Source organism: Aphelocoma coerulescens, unplaced genomic scaffold, assembly GCF_041296385.1.
Source record: "Aphelocoma coerulescens isolate FSJ_1873_10779 unplaced genomic scaffold, UR_Acoe_1.0 HiC_scaffold_531, whole genome shotgun sequence".
Classification (NCBI taxonomy): Eukaryota; Metazoa; Chordata; class Aves; order Passeriformes; family Corvidae; genus Aphelocoma; species Aphelocoma coerulescens.
In genome coordinates, this window is record NW_027183875.1 from 665 (window position 1) to 21,616 (window position 20,952).

At 56.4% G+C, this 20,952-nt stretch overlaps 1 protein-coding gene across 1 annotated transcript in view; it reads right to left on the bottom strand.

The window, feature by feature from the left end:
• Positions 1 to 272: 272 nt before the first annotated feature.
• Positions 273 to 20,952, bottom strand: part of LOC138101828 (histone-lysine N-methyltransferase EHMT2-like) — a gene marked incomplete at both ends in the record, with an annotated part of 40,871 nt that continues 20,191 nt past the window's right edge. The window contains 10 exon segments of the mRNA XM_068999599.1: positions 273 to 360; positions 3,041 to 3,216; positions 5,098 to 5,176; positions 7,047 to 7,133; positions 9,174 to 9,232; positions 9,234 to 9,290; positions 11,940 to 12,017; positions 14,262 to 14,334; positions 14,336 to 14,364; positions 19,436 to 19,475. Coding sequence (XP_068855700.1) covers positions 273 to 360; positions 3,041 to 3,216; positions 5,098 to 5,176; positions 7,047 to 7,133; positions 9,174 to 9,232; positions 9,234 to 9,290; positions 11,940 to 12,017; positions 14,262 to 14,334; positions 14,336 to 14,364; positions 19,436 to 19,475 — 766 coding nt within the window.

The window sequence follows — 20,952 nt, forward strand, 5'->3', positions numbered from 1 at the left end:
TGGGATCATTTTGGGTGGATTTGAGGCCATTCCAGGCGGATTTGAGGCCATTTCGGGTGGATTTGAAGCCATTTCAGGTGCATGTGGGACCATTTTCGGGTGGATTTGAGGCCATTCCAGCTGCATTTGGGGCCATTCCAGCTGGATTTGAGGCCATTCCGGGTGGATTTCGGGGGCCGTTCCGGGGGGCATTTTCGGGGTTCCTCAGGGCGGGGGGCAGGGCCAGCAGCGGGGGCAGCAGCTCGGGGGGGTCCCCGCGCCCCCCCGCCCGCCTCGGCCGAGTGTTTGCACTTCTCGGAGCCGCACTGGCACGGGAAATATTTGCTCTTGATGTCCCAAAAACGGTCCCCGTAGTCGAACCTGGGGGAGGGGGGGGATGGGACACCGGGGGGGGGGGAGGGGTCACCCCAAAATCCCCCCAGCCCCGGGTTTGGGGTCAGGGACACCCCCAGAGCCCCCACAGGGGAGGTTTAGGGGGGTCACACCCCAGTGGGTGGGGGATGCTCCTGGCTGGCCCTAAATGGCCCCCAGACCCCCCCCCCTAAATCCTGCCTGGAACCCCCTAAATGCCCCCAAATCCCCCCGGACCCCACAAAAAGCCCCCCCCCCCCCCCACCCCCCTAGACTCCCCTAAATGTCCCCGGAGTCCCAAATGGGGCCCCCAGATCCCCCCGAAATGTCCCCCCTGGACTCCCCTAAATATTCCCCCAGCCCCTCTGAGCCCCATCTCAGCTCCCCCTAAATACCCCCAACCCTCCTGGCTGCCCCAAAACCCCCCAAAAAGCCCCAAAATCCCCCCCAAACCCCCCCGAAATGCTGACCCCAGCTCCTCTCCGGGGCGGATGTGGCGGCTGCTGAAGGAGGCGATGCGGGGGAAGCCCCTCCCAGACCCCCCTAAACCCCGAAAAACCCCCTAAAAGCCCCCCAAATCCCCCTAAATCCCCCCAAAATCCCCCTAAACCCCCCTGAACCTCCCCAAAACACCCCCCGAAATCCCCCCCAAACACCCCCAAATGCTGACCCCAGCTCCTCTCCGGGGCGGATGTGGCGGCTGCTGAAGGAGGCGATGCGGGGGAAGCCCCTCCCAAACCCCCCTAAACCCCGAAAAACCCCCTAAAATCCCCCCAAAACCCCCTAAATCCCCCCAAAACCCCCTAAACCTCCCCAAAACTCCCCTGAAATCCCCCTAAGCCCCCCAAACCCCCCTGAAACCCCCCCGAAATGCTGACCCCAGCTCCTCTCCGGGGCGGATGTGGCGGCTGCTGAAGAAGGCGATGCGGGGGAAGCCCCTCCCAGACCCCCCTAAAATCCCCCAAAAACCCCCTAAAATCCCCCTAAACCCCCCTGAACTTCCCCAAAACCCCCCGAAATCCCCCCCAAACCCCCCGAAATGCTGACCCCAGCTCCTCTCCAGGGCGGATGTGGCGGCTGCTGAAGGAGGCGATGCGGGGGAAGCCCCTCCCAAACCCCCCTAAACCCCGAAAAACCCCCTAAAATCCCCCCCAAAACCCCCTAAATCCCCCAAAACCCCCCTGAAACCCCCCGAAATCCCCCCGAAACGCCCCGAAATGCTGACCCCAGCTCCTCTCCGGGGCGGATGTGGCGGCTGCTGAAGGAGGCGATGCGGGGGAAGCCCCTCCCAGACCCCCCTAAAATCCCCCAAAAACCCCCTGAAATCCCCCTAAACCCCCCTGAACCTCCCCAAAACCCCCCGAAATCCCCCCCAAACGCCCCGAAATGCTGACCCCAGCTCCTCTCCGGGGCGGATGTGGCGGCTGCTGAAGAAGGCGATGCGGGGGAAGCCCCTCCCAGACCCCCCAAAAACCCCCTGAAATCCCCCTAAACCCCCCTGAACTTCCCCAAAACCCCCCAAAATCCCCCCCAAACACCCGAGATGCTGACCCCAGCTCCTCTCCGGGGCGGATGTGGCGGCTGCTGAAGAAGGCGATGCGGGGGAAGCCCCTCCCAGACACCCCTAAACCCCCAAAAACCCCCTAAAATCCCCCAAAAACCCCCTAAATCCCCCAAAACCCCCCTGAAACCCCCCGAAATCCCCCCCGAAACCCCCCGAGATGCTGACCCCAGCTCCTCTCCGGGGCGGATGTGGCGGCTGCTGAAGAAGGCGATGCGGGGGAAGCCCCTCCCAAACACCCCTAAACCCCCAAAAACCCCCTGAAATCCCCCAAAACCCCCCTGAACCTCCCCAAAACCTCCCGAAATCCCCCCCAAACCCCCCGAAATGCTGACCCCAGCTCCTCTCCGGGGCGGATGTGGCGGCTGCTGAAGAAGGCGATGCGGGGGGAAGCCCCTCCCAAACACCCCTAAACCCCCAAAAACCCCCTAAAATCCCCCAAAACCCCCTAAATCCCCCTGAAACCCCCCGAAATCCCCCCCAAACCCCCCGAGATGCTGACCCCAGCTCCTCTCCGGGGCGGATGTGGCGGCTGCTGAAGAAGGCGATGCGGGGGAAGCCCCTCCCAGACCCCCCTAAACCCCCAAAAACCCCCTAAAATCCCCAAAACCCCCTAAACCCCCCAAACCCCCCCTGAAACACCCCCAAATGCTGACCCCAGCTCCTCTCCGGGGCGGATGTGGCGGCTGCTGAAGGAGGCGATGCGGGGGAAGCCCCTCCCAGACACCCCTAAACCCCCTGAAATCCCCCTAAACCCCCCTGAACCTCCCCAAAACCCCCCGAAATCCCCCCCAAACCCCCCCCAAATGCTGACCCCAGCTCCTCTCCGGGGCGGATGTGGCGGCTGCTGAAGGAGGCGATGCGGGGGAAGCCCCTCCCAGACCCCCCCTAAACCCCCTGAAATCCCCCTAAACCCCCCTGAACCTCCCCAAAACCCCCCGAAATCCCCCCAAACCCCCCGAAATGCTGACCCCAGCTCCTCTCCGGGGCGGATGTGGCGGCTGCTGAAGAAGGCGATGCGGGGGAAGCCCCTCCCAGACCCCCCTAAACCCCCTGAAATCCCCCTAAACCCCCCTGAACCTCCCCAAAACCTCCCAAAATCCCCCCGAAACCCCCCGAAATGCTGACCCCAGCTCCTCTCCGGGGCGGATGTGGCGGCTGCTGAAGAAGGCGATGCGGGGGAAGCGCAGGTCCTGGTGCAGCATGAACACCCGCACGGGGATGATGTTGGGGTCGCACAGGTGGTTGATGAAGCGGCTCACGTTGCCATAGTAACGGGCGTCGATGCAGTAAACCTCGCCGTCCTGTCGCGACAGAGCCGCGATAGGGGCGGGGCCCGAGCCCGGCCGCGCCCGGCCCGGGGTAGACCTGATGTCCCGATTTTTGGGGGGGGGCTCCGTAAAGTTTTGGGGTCTCCCCCGCCTGCGCACCTGGGGACCCTCGAAGCTCTGGGTGTCGCCCGCAGACACCCGAAGCCCCCCCTTGACACCCAGAGCCCCCTCCCCCAAATTCCGGGGATGTGGGAGCCCGTGGGATGAGCGGGGGTAGACCTGATGTCCGGAATTTTTGGGGTCGTTTTCTAAGCTTTGGGGTTCCCCCCCACGTTCACGGCTGGGGGCTGGGGAACACCTGGGTGTCACCCCAGGTCCCTGCGGACCCCTCTGATCACCTGAGACCCCCTCCCCAAAAAGTTTCGGGTCCCCTCCCAAAAATCCTCTGATTCACCCCTCCCCAAGGTACGGGAATCCCATTGGGTGACCGGGGTAGACCTGATGTCCCGAATTTTGGGGTCATCCCTAAAGTTTTGGGGTCCCCCCACCTGCTTATTTGGGGTTTTCAGGGCGCCCCCCAGACCCCTGGAGCCCTCCCAGACCCCTGGGACCCCCTCCCCCAAAATTCCCGGTTTCCCCACAGGGCGTTGGAGCCCCATTGGGGTGAACAGGGTAGACCTGATGTCCCGAATTTTGGGGTCATCCCTAAAGTTTTGGGGTCCCCCCACCTGCACATTTGGGGTCTTCAGGGCGCCCCCCAGACCCCTGGAGCCCCCCCAAAATCCCTGGGACCCCCCAAAATTCCCGGTTTCCCCCACAGGGCGTTGGAGCCCCATTGGGTGACCGGGGTAGACCTGATGTCCCAAATTTTGGGGTCATCCCTAAAGTTTTGGGGTTCCCCCACCTGCTCATTTGGGGTTTTCAGGGCGCCCCCCAGACCCCTGGAGCCCTCCCAGACCCCTGGAGCCCCCCCAAAATCCCTGGGACCCCCCAAAATTCCCGGTTTCCCCACAGGGCGTTGGGAGCCCCATTGGGTGAACAGGGTAGACCTGATGTCCCGAATTCTGGGGTCATCCCTAAAATTTTGGGGTCCCCCCACCTGCTTATTTGGGGTTTTCAGGGTGCCCCCCAGACCCCTGGAGCCCTCTCAGACCCCTGGGACCCCCTCCCCCAAAATCCCCAGTTTCCCCACAGGGCGTTGGGAGCCCCATTGGGGTGACCGGGGTATACCTGATGTCCCAAATTTTGGGGTCATCCCTAAAATTTTGGGGTTCCCCCACCTGCACATTTGGGGTCTTCAGGGGGCCCCCCAGGCCCCTGGAGTCCTCCCAGACCCCTGGAGCCTCCCCAAAATCCCTGGGACCCCCAAAAATTCCCGGTTTCCCCACAGGGCGTTGGGAGCCCCATTGGGTGAACGGGGTAGACCTGATGTCCCAAATTTTGGGGTCATCCCTAAAGTTTTGGGGTCCCCCCACTGCACATTTGGGGTCTTCAGGGGGGCCCCCCAGACCCCTGGAGTCCTCCCAGACCCCTGGAGCCCCCCCAAAATACCTGGGACCCCCCAAAATTCCCGGTTTCCCCACAGGGCGTTGGAGCCCCTTTGGGTGAACAGGGTAGACCTGATGTCCCAAATTTTGGGGTGTCCCTAAAGTTTTGGGGGTTCCCCCCCACCTGCCCATTTGGGGTCTTCAGGGTGCCCCCCAGACCCCTGGAGCCCTCTCAGACCCCTGGGACCCCCCCCAAAATTCCCAGTTTCCCCACAGGGCGTTGGGAGCCCCATTGGGTGACCGGGGTAGACCTGATGTCCCAAATTTTGGGGTGTCCCTTTAACATTTTGGGGTCTCCCCATCTGGATCCTCCCCCTGGACCCCTGGGGTCCCCCTAAACCCCAGGAGCCCCCCCAAAATCCCAGACCTTGTTGTCCAGGTCGAACAGGTAGGAATCGTCCTCCCTCACGTCGGCCTCGGCGTCCGAAATCAGCTCCCCCACGTACCTGGGGAAAGGGGGGTCAGGGCACCCCAAAAACGCCCCGGGACACCCCAAAACCACCTGGAATTCCCTAAAATCTCACCTGGGACACCCCAAAACCCCCCGGGACACCCCAAAACCACCTGGGATACCCCAAAACCATCTGGAGTTCCCTAAAATCCACCTGGGACACCCCAAAACCACCCGAAATTCCCTAAAACCCCCCCAAAATCCACCTGGGACACCCCAAAAACACCCGAAATTCCCCAAAATTCCCCCAAAATCCCCCTGGACCCCCCAAAACCCCACCTGGGACACCCCAAAACCACCTGAAATTCCCTAAAACCCCACCTGGGACACCCCAAAACCCCCCGGGACACCCCAAAACCACCTGGAATTCCCTAAAATCTCACCTGGGACACCCCAAAACCACCTGAAATTCCCCAAAATCCCCCAAATTCCCCCAAAATCCCCCCGGGGACACCCCAAAACCCTACCTGGGACACCCCAAAACCCCTGAAATTCCCTAAAACCCCCAAAAAATCCCACCTGGGACACCCCAAAACCACCTGAAATCCCCCCAAAATCCCCCGCCGGACACCCCAAAAACCACCCGAAATTCCCCAAAATCCCCCAAGACCCCCCCAAAACCCCACCTGGGACACCCCAAAACCACCTGAAATTCCCTAAAACCCCCCAGGACACCCCAAAACCACCTGAAATTCCCCAAAATCCCTCAAATTCCCCCAAAAATCCCCCCAAAACCCCACCCGGGACACCCCAAATCCCCCCGGACACCCCAAAACCACCTGAAATTCCCCGAAATCCCCCCAAAACCCCCCCGGACCCCGCAAAACCCCACCTGGGACACCCCAAAACCACCCGAAATTCCCCAAAATCCCTCAAATTCCCCGAAATCCCCCCAAAACCCCCCCGGACCCCCCAAAACCCCACCTGGGACACCCCAAAACCACCCGAAATTCCCCAAAATCCCTCAAATTCCCCCAAAAATCCCCCCAAAACCCCACCCGGGACACCCCAAATCCCCCAGGACACCCCCAAAACCACCTGAAATTCCCCGAAATCCCCCAAAACCCCCCCGGACCCCGCAAAAACCCCACCTGGGACACCCCAAAACCACCCGAAATTCCCCAAAATCCCTCAAATTCCCCGAAATCCCCCCAAAAACCCCCCCGGACCCCCCAAAACCCCACCTGGGACACCCCAAAACCACCCGAAATTCCCCAAAATCCCTCAAATTCCCCCAAAAATCCCCCCAAAACCCCACCCGGGACACCCCAAATCCCCCCAGGACACCCCAAAACCACCTGAAATTCCCCGAAATCCCCCCAAAACCCCCCCGGACCCCCCAAAACCCCACCTGGGACACCCCAAAACCACCCGAAATTCCCTAAAACCCCACCTGGGACACCCCAAAACCCCACCTGAAATTCCCTAAAATCCCCCCAGGACACCCCAAAACCACCTGGAATTCCCTAAAACCCCACCTGGGACACCCCAAAACCCCCCGGGACACCCCAAAACCACCTGGAATTCCCTAAAATCTCACCTGGGACACCCCAAAACCACCTGAAATTCCCCAAAATCCCCCCAAATTCCCCCCAAAATCCCCCCGGACACCCCAAAACCCTACCTGGGACACCCCAAAACCCCTGGAATTCCCTAAAACCCCCAAAAAATCCCACCCGGGACACCCCAAAACCACCTGAAATCCCCCCAAAATCCCCCCCGGACACCCCAAAACCACCCGAAATTCCCCAAAATCCACCCAAGACCCCCCCAAAACCCCACCTGGGACACCCCAAAAACACCTGAAATTCTCCCAAATTCCCCAAAATCCCCCGAAATCCCCCCAAAATCGCCCCAAATCTCACTCGCAGATGAAGGTGCCGGGGGGGATCGCCTGCAGCGCCCGCACCCCCCAGCCCATCTTGGCCGTGCGGTAGAGCTGGAGCCGCACCCTGGAACGGGGCAAAAAAGGGACTTTTTGGGCAAAAATGAAATGGGGAAAGAATGGGGGGGATGGGGGAAAAAATGGGGGGGAAATGGGGGAAAAGTGGGGAAAAAAATGGGGGGGAAATGGGGGAATATTAGGGGGAAAAAAATGGGGAAAAAAATGGGGATTTTATGGGAGAAAAATGGGGGGGAAATGGGGAATTTTAAGGGGAAAAATGGGGATTTTTTGGGGAAAAAATGGGGATTTTAGGGGGAAAAAATGGGGGGGAAATGGGGAATGTTAAGGGGAAAAATGGGGATTTTTGGGGAAAAAATGGGGATTTTAGGGGGAAAAATGGGGGGGAAATGGGGAATGTTAAGGGGAAAAATGGGGATTTTTTGGGGAAAAAATGGGGATTTTGGGGGGGAAAATGGGGGGGGAAATGGGGAATGTTAAGGGGAAAAATGGGGATTTTTGGGGGGAAAAATGGGGATTTTTTTGGGAAAAAAGGGGATTTTGGGGGGAAAAAATGGGGGGGAAATGGGGAATATTAGGGGGGAAAAAATGGGGAAAAAATGGGGAAAAAATGGGGAAAAAAATGGGGATTTTGTGGGAGAAAAATGGGGGGGGAAATGGGGAATGTTAAGGGGAAAAATGGGGATTTTTTGGGGAAAAATGGGGATTTTTTGGGGGAAAAAAGGGGATTTTGGGGGGAAAAAATGGGGGGGAAATGGGGAATTTTCAAGGGGAAAAATGGGGATTTTTTGGGAAAAATGGGGATTTTAGGGGGAAAAATGGGGGGGAAATGGGGAATTTTGGAGGGAAAAAATGGGGGGGGGAATGGGGAATTTTAGGGAGAAAAATGGGATTTTGGGGAAAGAAAATGGGATTTTGGGGGAAAAATGGGGAAAAATGGGGAATTTTAGGAGGAAAAAATGGGGGATTTTGGGGAAAAATGGGAAAAAATGGGGATTTTTGGCGGGAAAAAATGGAGGGAATTGGATGGGAATTTTAGGGGGAAAAAATGAGGAATTTTGGGAGAAAAAAGGGGGGAAATGGGGATTTTGGGGAAAAATGGGGAAAATGGGGAATTTTGGGGGAAAAATGGAGGGAATAGGGGATTTTTCTTTGGGGGAAAAAATGGCGATTTTGGGAAAAAATGGGGGAAAATTTTGGGGGAAAAAATGGGGGATGATTTTGGGGAAAAAATGGGGGAAAATGGGGAATTTTAGGGGGAAAAAATGGGGATTTTGGGGGGAAACAGGGAATAATGGGGAATGGGAAAAGAATGGGAATTTTGGGGGAAAAAATGGGATTTTGGGGGGAAAAAATGGGGAATTTTGGGGGAAAAAAAAGGGAATTTTGGGGGCGGTTCCGGGGTTTTTGGGGCCGCACTTGATGCCGCTCTGCACCACGCGGTTCTTGCAGCTCCTCCAGCAGGTGCAGGCCTGGTTGCACTCGAAGATCAGGGGAGGCTCAATTTTGGAGTTCAAAAATGGGGAAAAAATGGGAATTTTGGGGGTTCCCAAATGGGGGGGAAATGGGGATTTTAGGGGGTTTCAAAATGGGAACAAACGGGAATTTTAGGGGTTCCAAAAAGGGGAAAAATGGGGATTTTTGGGGTTCGAAAATGGGGGAAAAAACGGGAATTTTGGGGGTTTGAAAATGGGGGGAAATGGGGATTTTAGGGGTTTGAAATGGATGGGGGAATGGGGAATTTTAGGGGGAAAAAATGGGGATTTTTGGGGAAAAATGGGGGGGAAATGGGGAATTTTAGGGGGAAAAAATGGGGATTTTGGGGGGGAAAAATGGAGAAAAAATGGGGATTTTTGGGGGAAAAATGGGGAGGAAATGGGGAATTTTAAGGGGAAAAAAATGAGGAATTTTAGGGGAAAAATGGGGAAAAAATGGGGATTTTATGGGGAAAAAATGGGAATTTTGGGGGGAAAAAATGGGGATTTTGGGGGGAAAAAAATGGGGATTTTGGGGGGAAAAAAAATGGGGAATTTTGGGGGGAAAAAAAAAGGGAATTTTGGGGGCGGTTCCGGGGTTTTTGGGGCCGCACTTGATGCCGCTCTGCACCACGCGGTTCTTGCAGCTCCTCCAGCAGGTGCAGGCCTGGTTTGCACTCGAAGATCAGGGGAGGCTCAATTTTGTTGAACTCCTGCAGCAGCCGCCCGTCCTGGGGGGACGAAAAGGATGCGGGGGAGGGGCTCATGAAAAATCCCAAAATCACCCCAAAAACACCGCCAGAAGCACCCCAAAAATCCACCCAAAACGGCCCCAAAAACACCCCGAAATCTCCTCCAAAAATGCCCCCGAAAAGAGCTGAACAAACATCCAAAATCACCCCGAAAAACATCCTAAAAACATCCTAAAAACACCCCAAAACCACCCCAAAAACATCCTAAAAAACATCCCAAAAACACCCCAAAACGACCCCCAAAAACATCCTAAAAACACCCCCAAAACCACCCCAAAAATACCCCCCAAAAACACCCCCAAAACCACCCCAAAAAACATCCTAAAAACCCCCCAAAACCACCCCCAAAAACATCCTAAAAACACCCCCAAAATCACCCCCAAAAGACTCCCTAAAACACCCCAAAACCACCCCAAAAACATCCTCAAAACACCCCCAAAAACATCCTAAAAACACCCCAAAACCACCCCCAAAAGACTCCCTAAAACACCCCAAAACCACCCCAAAAACATCCTAAAACCACCCCAAAAACACCCAAAACCATCCCCAAAATGCTCTCAAAAACACAACCCAAATGCCCCCAAAATTACCCCAAAAAAACCCCAAAACCCCCCCAAAAACCACCCCAAAAACACCCCCAAAATCATCCCCAAAACCACCCAAAAACACCCCAAAAATGCCACCAAAACTACCCACAAAACCCCCCAAAACCACCCCAAAATCCCAAAACCCCAAAAACCACCACAAAGCCCCCCAAACCACCCCAAAAACGCCCCCAAAACCACCCCAAAAATATCCCCCCAAACCACCCCAAAAACGCCCCCAAAATCATCCCAAAACACCCCAAAAACACCCCAAAAACGCCCCCAAAACCCCCCCAAAATCCCAAAACCACCCCAACCACCCCAAAATCACCCCAAAAACCACCCAAAAATCCACCACAAACCACCCCAAAACCACCCCAAAACCCCCAAAACCACCCCAAAATCCCAAAACCCCCCCAAAACCCCGAATCCCCGGGATTTCCCCCCAAAACTCAGCACCCACCCCCCCCCAAAAAACGGCGATTTTGGGGTTCCCTGACCCAAAATTTATGGGGTTTTTTTTGGGGGGGTGGGGGGAGGGATTTGGGGTGGTTTGGGGGATTTTTTGGGGTGGTTTTGGGGGATTTTGGGGTGGTTTTGGGGATATTTTTGGGGTGGTTTTGGGGTGGTTTTGGGGTATTTTGGGGGTGGTTTTAGGTGATATTTTTGGGATGGTTTTGGGGTATTTTGGGGGATATTTTGGGATGGTTTTGGGGGATATTTTTGGGGTGGCTTTGGGGTATTTTGGGGTGGTTTTGGGGGATATTTTTGGGGTGGTTTTGGGGGATATTTTTGGGGTGGCTTTGGGGGTTTTTTTGGGGTGGTTTTGGGGCGTTTTTGGGGTGGTTTGGGTTGGTTTTGGGGGGTGTTTTTGGGGGGTATTTTTGGGGTGGTTTTGGGGGATATTTTGGGGCATTTTTGGGGTCCCAGGGGTTTTTTTTGGGGTGGTTTTAGGGGATATTTTTGGGGTGGTTTTGGGGGTATGTTGGGATGGCTTTGGGGGATATTTTTGGGGTGGCTTTGGGGGTTTTTTTGGGGTGGTTTTGGGGCGTTTTTGGGGTGGTTTGGGTTGGTTTTCGGGGGGTGTTTTTGGGGGGGTATTTTTGGGGTGGTTTTGGGTAGTTTGGAGATATTTTTGGGGTGGTTTTGGGGGATATTTTGGGGCATTTTTGGGGTCCCGGGGGGTTTTTTTGGGGTGGTTTTGGGGTATTTTGGGAGTGGTTTGGGGGGATATTTTGGGATGGTTTTGGGGGATATTTTCGGGGTAGTTTTGGGGTATTTTGGGATGGTTTTGGGGGGATATTTTCGGGGTGGTTTTGGGGTATTTTGGGGTGGTTTTTGGGGATATTTTGGGAGTGGTTTAGGGGGATATTTTCGGGGTAGTTTTGGGGTATTTTGGGATGGTTTTGGGGGATATTTTCGGGGTAGTTTTGGGGTATTTTCGGAGTGGTTTTGGGGATGATTCTGGGGTGGTTTTGGGGTATTTTGGGATGGTTTTTGGGGATATTTTGGGAGTGGTTTAGGGGGATATTTTCGGGGTAGTTTTGGGGTATTTTGGGATGGTTTTGGGGGATATTCTGGGATGGTTTTGGGGGATATTTTCGGGGTAGTTTTGGGGTAATTTGGGAGTGTTTTGGGGATGATTCTGGGGGTTGGGGGGTTGTTTTGTGGGTTTTGGGATGGTTTTTGGGGATATTTTGGGAGTGGTTTTGGGGGATATTTTCGGGGTAGTTTTGGGGTATTTTTGGGATGGTTTTTGGGGGATATTCTGGGATGGTTTTGGGGGATATTTTCGGGGTAGTTTTGGGGTAATTTGGGAGTGGTTTTGGGGGATGATTCTGGGGTGGTTTTGGGGGATATTTTGGGAGTGGTTTAGGGGGATATTTTCGGGGTAGTTTTGGGGTATTTTGGGATGGTTTTGGGGGATATTTTCGGGGTAATTTGGGAGTGGTTTTGGGGATGATTCTGGGGTGGTTTTTGGGGTGTATTAGGGTTATTTTTGGGGTGTTTCTGGGGGGGGTTTTTTGGGGTGGTCCCCCCTCACCTTGTCGTACCAGCAGCGGATGCTGAGCTGCCCGCAGAGGCAGTTGGACGAGGAGCAATCGTCCTGGCAGGTGCAGTGCTGGGGGAGAAGGGGCAGTGCTTCCCAAAGTGCACCCCCGAAAACGGCCCCAAAACGCCCCCAAAACGCCCCAGAAATCCCCGCCAAAAATGCCCCGAAACAGCCCCGAAAATCCCCGCCAAAAATGCCCTGAAATCCCCATCAAAAATCCCCCGAAACAGCCCCAAAATCCCCACCAAAAATGCCCCAAAACCACCCCCCAAAACCAGCCCCAAAACCAGCCCCAAGAACATCCTGAAATCACCCCAAGAATCCCCCGAAACGGCCCCGAAATCCCTGCCAAAAAATGCCCCGAAACAGCCCCAAAATCACCCCAAAACCACCCCCAAAATCCCCGCCAAAAATGCCCCGAAACAACCCCAACAATGCCCCAAAAATGCCCCGAAACTCCCCAAAAATGCCCCAGAAATCTCCGCCAAAAATCCCCCAAAAATCCCCACCAAAAATGCCCCAAAACAGCCCTGAAACCACCCCAAAACCACCCCCAAAATCCCCGCCAAAAATGCCCCGGAACAGCCCCAAAACCAGCCCCAAATACACCCCCAAAATCCCCGCCAAAAATGCCCCAAAACAGCCCCAAAAACACCCCAACAATGCCCCCAAAATCCCCTAGAATATCCCCAAAATCCCCGCCAAAAATGCCCCAAAACAACCCCAACAATGCCCCGAAATCACCCCAAAAATGCCCCAGAAATCCCCCGCCAAAAATCCCCCGAAACAGCCCCAAAAACACCCCAAAAAACAGCCCCGAGAACACCCCAAAACCACCCCAAAAATGCCCCAAAACAGCCCCAAAACCACCCCAAAACCAGCCCAGAAAGCCCCAAATTCCACCCAGTTCCCCCCCCCGAAATGCCCCAAATTCCCCCCCAAATCCCCCTGGGACCCCCCAGGACCCCCCCAAATTCCCCCCAAATCCCCCTGGGACCCCCCAAATTCCCCCCCAATTCCCCCCAAAATCCCCCTGGGACCCCCCAAATCCCCCTGGGACCCCCCGAGGACCCCCCCAAATTCCCCCCGAGACCCCCCAAATTCCCCCTAAATTCCCCCCAAATCCCCCCAAATTCCCCCAAATCCCCCTGGGACCCCCCCAAATTCCCCCCAAATTCCCCTGGGACCCCCCCCAGGACCCCCCCAAATTCCCCCCCAAATTCCCCCCAAATCCCCCTGGGACCCCCCAAATCCCCCCTGGGGCCCCCGAGGACCCCCCCAAATTCCCCCCGAGACCCCCCAAATTCCCCCTAAATTCCCCCTAAATTCCCCCCAAATCCCCCCAAATTCCCCCTGGGACCCCCCAAATTCCCCCCAAATCCCCCCAAATTCCCCCTGGACCCCCCCAAATCCCCCCAAATCCCCCTGGGACCCCTCAGGACCCCCCCAAATTGCCCCCCAAACTCCCCCCAAATCCCCCTGGGACCCCCCAGGACCCCCCAAATTCCCCCAAATCCCCCTGGACCCCCCAGGACCCCCCAAATTCCCCCCAAGATCTCCCCCCCAAATCACCCTGGGACCCCCCAGATTCCCCCCAAATCCCCTGGACCCCCCAAACCACTCCAGAACTCCCCCCAAGGACCACCCATAATTCCCCCCCAAACTCCCCCCCAATCCCCCTGGGGACCCCTCAGGACCCCCAAATTCCTCCCAAATCTCCTGGGACCCCCCAAAGTCCCCCTGCGACCCCCCAAACCACCCCAAATTCCCCCCAGGACCCCCAAATTCCCTGGGACCCCCCAAAATCCCCCTGCGACCCCCCAAACCACCCCAAATTCCCCCAGGACCCCCCCAAAATCCTCCTGGGATCCCCCAAACCACCCCGAACTCCCCCCAGGACCCCCCAAAATCCCCCTGGACCCCCCAAATTCCCCCAAATCCCCCTGGGACCCCCCAGGACCCCCCAAATTCCCCCAAATCCCCCTGGGACCCCCCAGGACCCCCAAACCACCCCAAACTCCCCGCAGGACCCCCCAAATTTCCCCCAGGACCCCCCAAAATCCCCCTGGGATCCCCCAAACCACCCCGAACTCCCCCCAGGACCCCCCAAAATCCCCCTGGGACCCCCCAAATTCCTCCCAAATCCCCCTGGGACCCCCCAGGACCCCCCGAATTCCCCCCAAACTCCCCCCAAATCCCCCTGGGACCCCCCAGGACCCCCCAAACCACCCCAAACTCCCCGCAGGATCCCCCAAATTTCCCCAGGACCCCCCAAAATCCCCCAGGACCCCCAAAATCCCCCCCAAACCCCACCTGCAGGTGGGTGATGTTGTGGTCGATGTTCATGGTGGAGGTCTCGCAGTTCTCGGCGATGTATTTGTAATCCTGGGCACGGCTCCTCGTCCACGCCGTTCACCGCACGGGGATGGGCACGTTCTCGTGGCCCCTGGCCACGTCCCTGTGGCCACCGACACTGGGACCCCCGGCACCACCCCAAATCCACCCCAAATAGCCCCGAAATAGCCCCAAATCCAGCCAAAATAGCCCCAAAATAGCCCCAAATCCACCCGGGATAGCCCCAAATCCAGCCCCGAAATAGCCCCAAAACCAGCCCCAAAATAGCCCCAAATCCAGCCGAAATAGCCCCAAATCCACCCCAAATAGCCCCAAATCCACCCCAAATAGCCCCAAAATAGCCCAATTCCAGCCGGGATAGCCCCGGATCACACACGGGATGGGCTCGTTCTCGTGGCCCCTGCCACGTCCCTGTGGCCACCGACACTGGGACCCCCGGCACCACCCAAATCCACCCCAAATCCACCCAAAATAGCCCCAAATCCACCCAAAATAGCCCCAAATCCAGCCCCGAAATAGCCCCGGATCACACACGGGATGGGCTCGTTCTCGTGGCCCCTGGCCACGTCCCTGCGGGCCACTGGCGCTGGGACCCCCGGGACCACCCCAAATCCACCCCAAACAGCCCCAAAATAGCCCCAAATAGCCCAAAATAGCCCCAAATCTACCCAAAATAGCCCCAAATCCCACCATGATAGCCCCAAATCCACCTGAAATAGCCCCAAATCCACCCAAAATAGCCCCAAATCCAGCCCCAAAATAGCCTCAAAATAGCCCCAAATCCACCCGAAATAGCCCCAAAATAGCCCCAAATCCACCCCAAATAGCCCCAAATCCACCCAAAATAGCCCCAAATCCAGCCCAAATAGCCCCAAAATAGCCCCAAATCCACCCGAAATAGCCCCGGATCACACACGGGATGGGCTCGTTCTCGTGGCCCCTGCCACGTCCCTGCGGCCACCGACGCTGGGACCCCCGGGACCACCCCAAATCCACCCCAAACAGCCCCAAATCCACCCAAAATAGCCCCAAAATAGCCCCAAATAGACCCCAAATCCAGCCCCGAAATAGCCCCGGATCACACACGGGATGGGCTCGTTCTCGTGGCCCCTGGCCACGTCCCTGTGGCCACCGACACTGGGACCCCCGGCACCACCCCAAATCCACCCCAAACAGCCCCAAAATAGCCCCAAAATAGCCCCAAATCCACCCAAAATAGCCCCAAATCAGCCCCGAAATAGCCCCGGATCACACACGGATGGGCTCGTTCTCGTGGCCCCTGGCCACGTCCCTGCGGCCACCGGCGCTGGGACCCCCGGGACCACCCCAAATCCACCCCAAATAGCCCCAAATCCAGCCGAAATAGCCCCAAAATAGCCCCAAATCCACCCGAAATAGCCCCAAAATAGCCCCAAATCCACCCGGGATAGCCCCAAATCCAGCCCCGAAATAGCCCCAAAATAGCCCCAAATCCAGCCCCAAAATAGCCCCAAATCCAGCCCCGAAATAGCCCCAAATCCAGCCCCAAAATAGCCCAAAATAGCCCCAAATCCACCCCAAATAGCCCCAAATCCACCCAAAATAGCCCCAAAATAGCCCCAAATCCACCCGGGATAGCCCCAAATCCAGCCCCGAAATAGCCCCAAATCCAGCCCCAAAATAGCCCCAAAATAGACTCAAATCTACCCAAAATAGCCCCAAATCCAGCCCCAAAATAGCCCCAAATCCACCCAAAATAGCCCCAAATCCAGCCCCAAATCCACCCGGGATAGCCCCAAAATAGCCCCAAATCCACCCAAAATAGCCCCGAAATAGCCCCAAATCCACCCCAAATAGCCCCAAATCCACCCGAAATAGCCCCAAAATAGCCCCAAATCCACCCGGGATAGCCCCAAATCCAGCCCCGAAATAGCCCCAAAACCAGCCCCAAAATAGCCCCAAAATAGCCCCAAATCCAGCCCCAAAATAGCCCCAAATCCAGCCGGGATAGCCCCGGATCACACACGGGATGGGCTCGTTCTCGTGGCCCCTGGCCACGTCCCTGTGGCCACCGGCACTGGGACCCCCGGCACCACCCCAAATCCACCCCAAATAGCCCCAAATCCACCCCAAACAGCCCCAAAATAGCCCCCAATCCACCCAAAATAGCCCCAAATCCACCCGAAATAGCCCCAAAATAGCCCCAAATCCACCCGGGATAGCCCCAAATCCAGCCCCGAAATAGCCCCAAATCCAGCCCCAAAATAGCCCCAAAATAGACCCAAATCTAACCAAAATAGCCCCAAATCCAGCCCCGAAATAGCCCCAAATCCACCCAAAATAGCCCCAAATCCAGCCCCAAATCCACCCGGGATAGCCCCAAAATAGCCCCAAATCCACCCAAAATAGCCCCGAAATAGCCCCAAATCCACCCCAAATAGCCCCAAATCCACCCAAAATAGCCCCAAAATAGCCCCAAATCCACCCGGGATAGCCCCAAATCCAGCCCCGAAATAGCCCCAAAACCAGCCCCAAAATAGCCCCAAATCCAGCCGGGATAGCCCCGGATCACACACGGGATGGGCTCGTTCTCGTGGCCCCTGGCCACGTCCCTGTGGCCACCGACGCTGGGACCCCCCGGCACCACCCCAAATCCACCCCAAATAGCCCCAAATCCACCCCAAACAGCCCCAAATCCACCCGGGATAGCCCCAAAATGGCCCCAAAATAGCCCCAAAATAGCCCCAAATCTACCCAAAATAGCCCCAAATCCCACCATGATAGCCCCAAATCCACCCGAAATAGCCCCAAATCCAGCCCCAAAATAGCCTCAAAATAGCCCCAAATCCACCCGAAATAGCCCCAAAACTGCCCCAAATCCACCCGAAATAGCCCCAAATCCACCCCAAACAGCTCCAAATCCAGCCGAAATAGCCCCAAAATAGCCCCAAATCCAGCCGGGATAGCCCCGGATCACACACGGGATGGGCTCGTTCTCGTGGCCCCTGGCCACGTCCCTGCGGGCCACCGACACTGGGACCCCCCGGCACCACCCCAAATCCACCCCAAACAGACCCAAATCCACCCCAAATAGCCCCAAAATAGCCCCAAAATAGCCCCAAATCCAGCCCCGAAATAGCCCCAAATCCAGCCCCAAAATAGCCCCAAAATAGCCCCAAATCCACCCCAAATAGCCCCAAACCTGCCCCAAATCAACCCGAAATAGCCCCAAAATAGCCCCAAATCCACCCGGGATAGCCCCAAATCCAGCCCCGAAATAGCCCCAAATCCAGCCCCAAAATAGACCCAAAATAGACCCAAATCTACCCAAAATAGCCCCAAATCCAGCCCCGAAATAGCCCCAAATCCACCCGAAATAGCCCCAAAATAGACCCAAATCTACCCAAAATAGCCCCAAATCCAGCCCCAAAATAGCCCCAAATCCAGCCCCAAAATAGCCCCAAATCCACCCGAAATAGCCCTAAATCCAGCCCCAAAATAGCCCCAAAATAGACCCAAATCTACCCAAAATAGCCCCAAATCCAGCCCCAAAATAGCCCCAAATCCACCCGAAATAGCCCCAAAATAGCCCCAAATCCACCCCAAATAGCCCCAAACCTGCCCCAAATCAACCCGAAATAGCCCCAAAATAGCCCCAAATCCACCCGGGATAGCCCCAAATCCAGCCCCGAAATAGCCCCAAATCCAGCCCCAAAATAGCCCCAAAATAGACCCAAATCTACCCAAAATAGCCCCAAATCCAGCCCCGAAATAGCCCCAAATCCACCCGAAATAGCCCCAAAATAGCCCCAAATCCACCCCAAATAGCCCCAAACCTGCCCCAAATCCACCCGAAATAGCCCCAAATCCAGCCCCAAAATAGCCCCAAAATAGCCCCAAATCCACCCCAAATAGCCCCAAATCCAGCCGAAATAGCCCCAAAATAGCCCCAAATCCACCCGAAATAGCCCCGGATCACACACGGGATGGGCTCGTTCTCGTGGCCCCTGGCCACGTCCCTGCGGGCCACCGACGCTGGGACCCCCGGGACCACCCCAAATCCACCCCAAACAGCCCCAAAATAGCCCCAAAATAGCCCCAAAACTGCCCCAAATCCACCCGAAATAGCCCCAAAACTGCCCCAAATCCACCCGGGATAGCCCCAAAACTGCCCCAAATCCACCCGGGATAGCCCCAAATCCAGCCCCGAAATAGCCCCAAAATAGACCCAAATCTACCCAAAATAGCCCCAAATCCAGCCGGGATAGCCCCGGATCACACACGGGATGGGCTCGTTCTCGTGGCCCCTGGCCACGTCCCTGCGGGCCACCGACACTGGGACCCCCGGGACCACCCCAAATCCACCCCAAACAGCCCCAAATCCACCCCAAACAGCCCCAAATCCACCCCAAAATAGCCCCAAAATAGCCCAAAATAGCCCCAAAATAGCCCCAAATCTACCCAAAATAGCCCCAAATCCCACCATGATAGCCCCAAATCCACCTGAAATAGCCCCAAATCCACCCGAAATAGCCCCAAATCCAGCCCCAAAATAGCCTCAAAATAGCCCCAAATCCACCCGAAATAGCCCCAAAACTGCCCCAAATCCACCCGAAATAGCCCCAAATCCACCCCAAACAGCTCCAAATCCAGCCGAAATAGCCCCAAAATAGCCCCAAATCCAGCCGGGATAGCCCCGGATCACACACGGGATGGGCTCGTTCTCGTGGCCCCTGGCCACGTCCCTGCGGGCCACCGACACTGGGACCCCCGGCACCACCCCAAATCCACCCCAAATAGCCCCAAAATAGCCCCAAATCCAGCCAAAATAGCCCCAAAATAGCCCCAAATCCACCCGGGATAGCCCCAAATCCAGCCCCGAAATAGCCCCAAAACCAGCCCCAAAATAGCCCCAAATCCAGCCGAAATAGCCCCAAATCCACCCCAAATAGCCCCAAATCCACCCCAAATAGCCCCAAAATAGCCCCAAATCCAGCCGGGATAGCCCCGGATCACACACGGGATGGGCTCGTTCTCGTGGCCCCTGGCCACGTCCCTGTGGCCACCGACACTGGGACCCCCGGCACCACCCCAAATCCACCCCAAATAGCCCCGAAATAGCCCCAAATCCAGCCGGGATAGCCCCGGATCACACACGGGATGGGCACGTTCTCGTGGCCCCTGGCCACGTCCCTGTGGCCACCGACACTGGGACCCCCGGGACCACCCCAAATCCACCCCAAACAGCCCCAAAATAGCCCCAAAATAGCCCCAAATCCACCCGGGATAGCCCCAAAATGGCCCCAAAATAGCCCCAAAATAGCCCCAAATCCAGCCCCGAAATAGCCCCAAATCCGCCCGAAATAGCCCCAAAATAGCCCCAAATCCACCCGGGATAGCCCCAAATCCAGCCCCGAAATAGCCCCAAAATAGCCCCAAATCCAGCCCCAAAATAGCCCCAAATCCAGCCCCGAAATAGCCCCAAATCCAGCCCCAAAATAGCCCAAAATAGCCCCAAATCCACCCAAAATAGCCCCAAATCCACCCAAAATAGCCCCAAAATAGCCCCAAATCCACCCGGGATAGCCCCAAATCCAGCCCCGAAATAGCCCCAAATCCAGCCCCAAAATAGCCCCAAAATAGACTCAAATCTACCCAAAATAGCCCCAAATCCAGCCCCAAAATAGCCCCAAATCCACCCAAAATAGCCCCAAATCCAGCCCCAAATCCACCCGGGATAGCCCCAAAATAGCCCCAAATCCACCCAAAATAGCCCCGAAATAGCCCCAAATCCACCCCAAATAGCCCCAAATCCACCCCAAATAGCCCCAAAATAGCCCCAAATCCACCCGGGATAGCCCCAAATCCAGCCCCGAAATAGCCCCAAAACCAGCCCCAAAATAGCCCCAAATCCAGCCCCGAAATAGCCCCAAAACCAGCCCCAAAATAGCCCCAAAATAGCCCCAAATCCAGCCCCAAAATAGCCCCAAATCCAGCCGGGATAGCCCCGGATCACACACGGGATGGGCTCGTTCTCGTGGCCCCTGGCCACGTCCCTGCGGGCCACCGACACTGGGACCCCCGGGACCACCCCAAATCCACCCCAAACTGCCCCAAATCCACCCGAAATAGCCCCAAAATAGCCCCAAACCTGCCCCAAATCAACCCAAAATAGCCCCAAAACTGCCCCAAATCCACCCGGGATAGGCCCAAATCCAGCCCCGAAACAGCCCCAAATCCAGCCCCAAAATAGCCCCAAAATAGACCCAAATCTACCCAAAATAGCCCCAAATCCAGCCCCGAAATAGCCCCAAATCCACCCGAAATAGCCCCAAAATAGCCCCAAATCCACCCCAAATAGCCCCAAAATAGCCCCAAATCCACCCAAAATAGCCCCAAAATAGCCCAAATCCACCCAAAATAGCCCCAAATCCACCTGAAATAGCCCCAAAATAGCCCCAAATCCACCCGGGATAGCCCCAAATCCAGCCCCGAAATAGCCCCAAAACCAGCCCCAAAATAGCCCCAAAATAGCCCCAAATCCACCCGAAATAGCCCCAAATCCACCCCAAACAGCTCCAAATCCAGCCGAAATAGCCCCAAAATAGCCCCAATTCCAGCCGGGATAGCCCCAAATCCAGCCCCGAAATAGCCCCAAAACCAGCCCCAA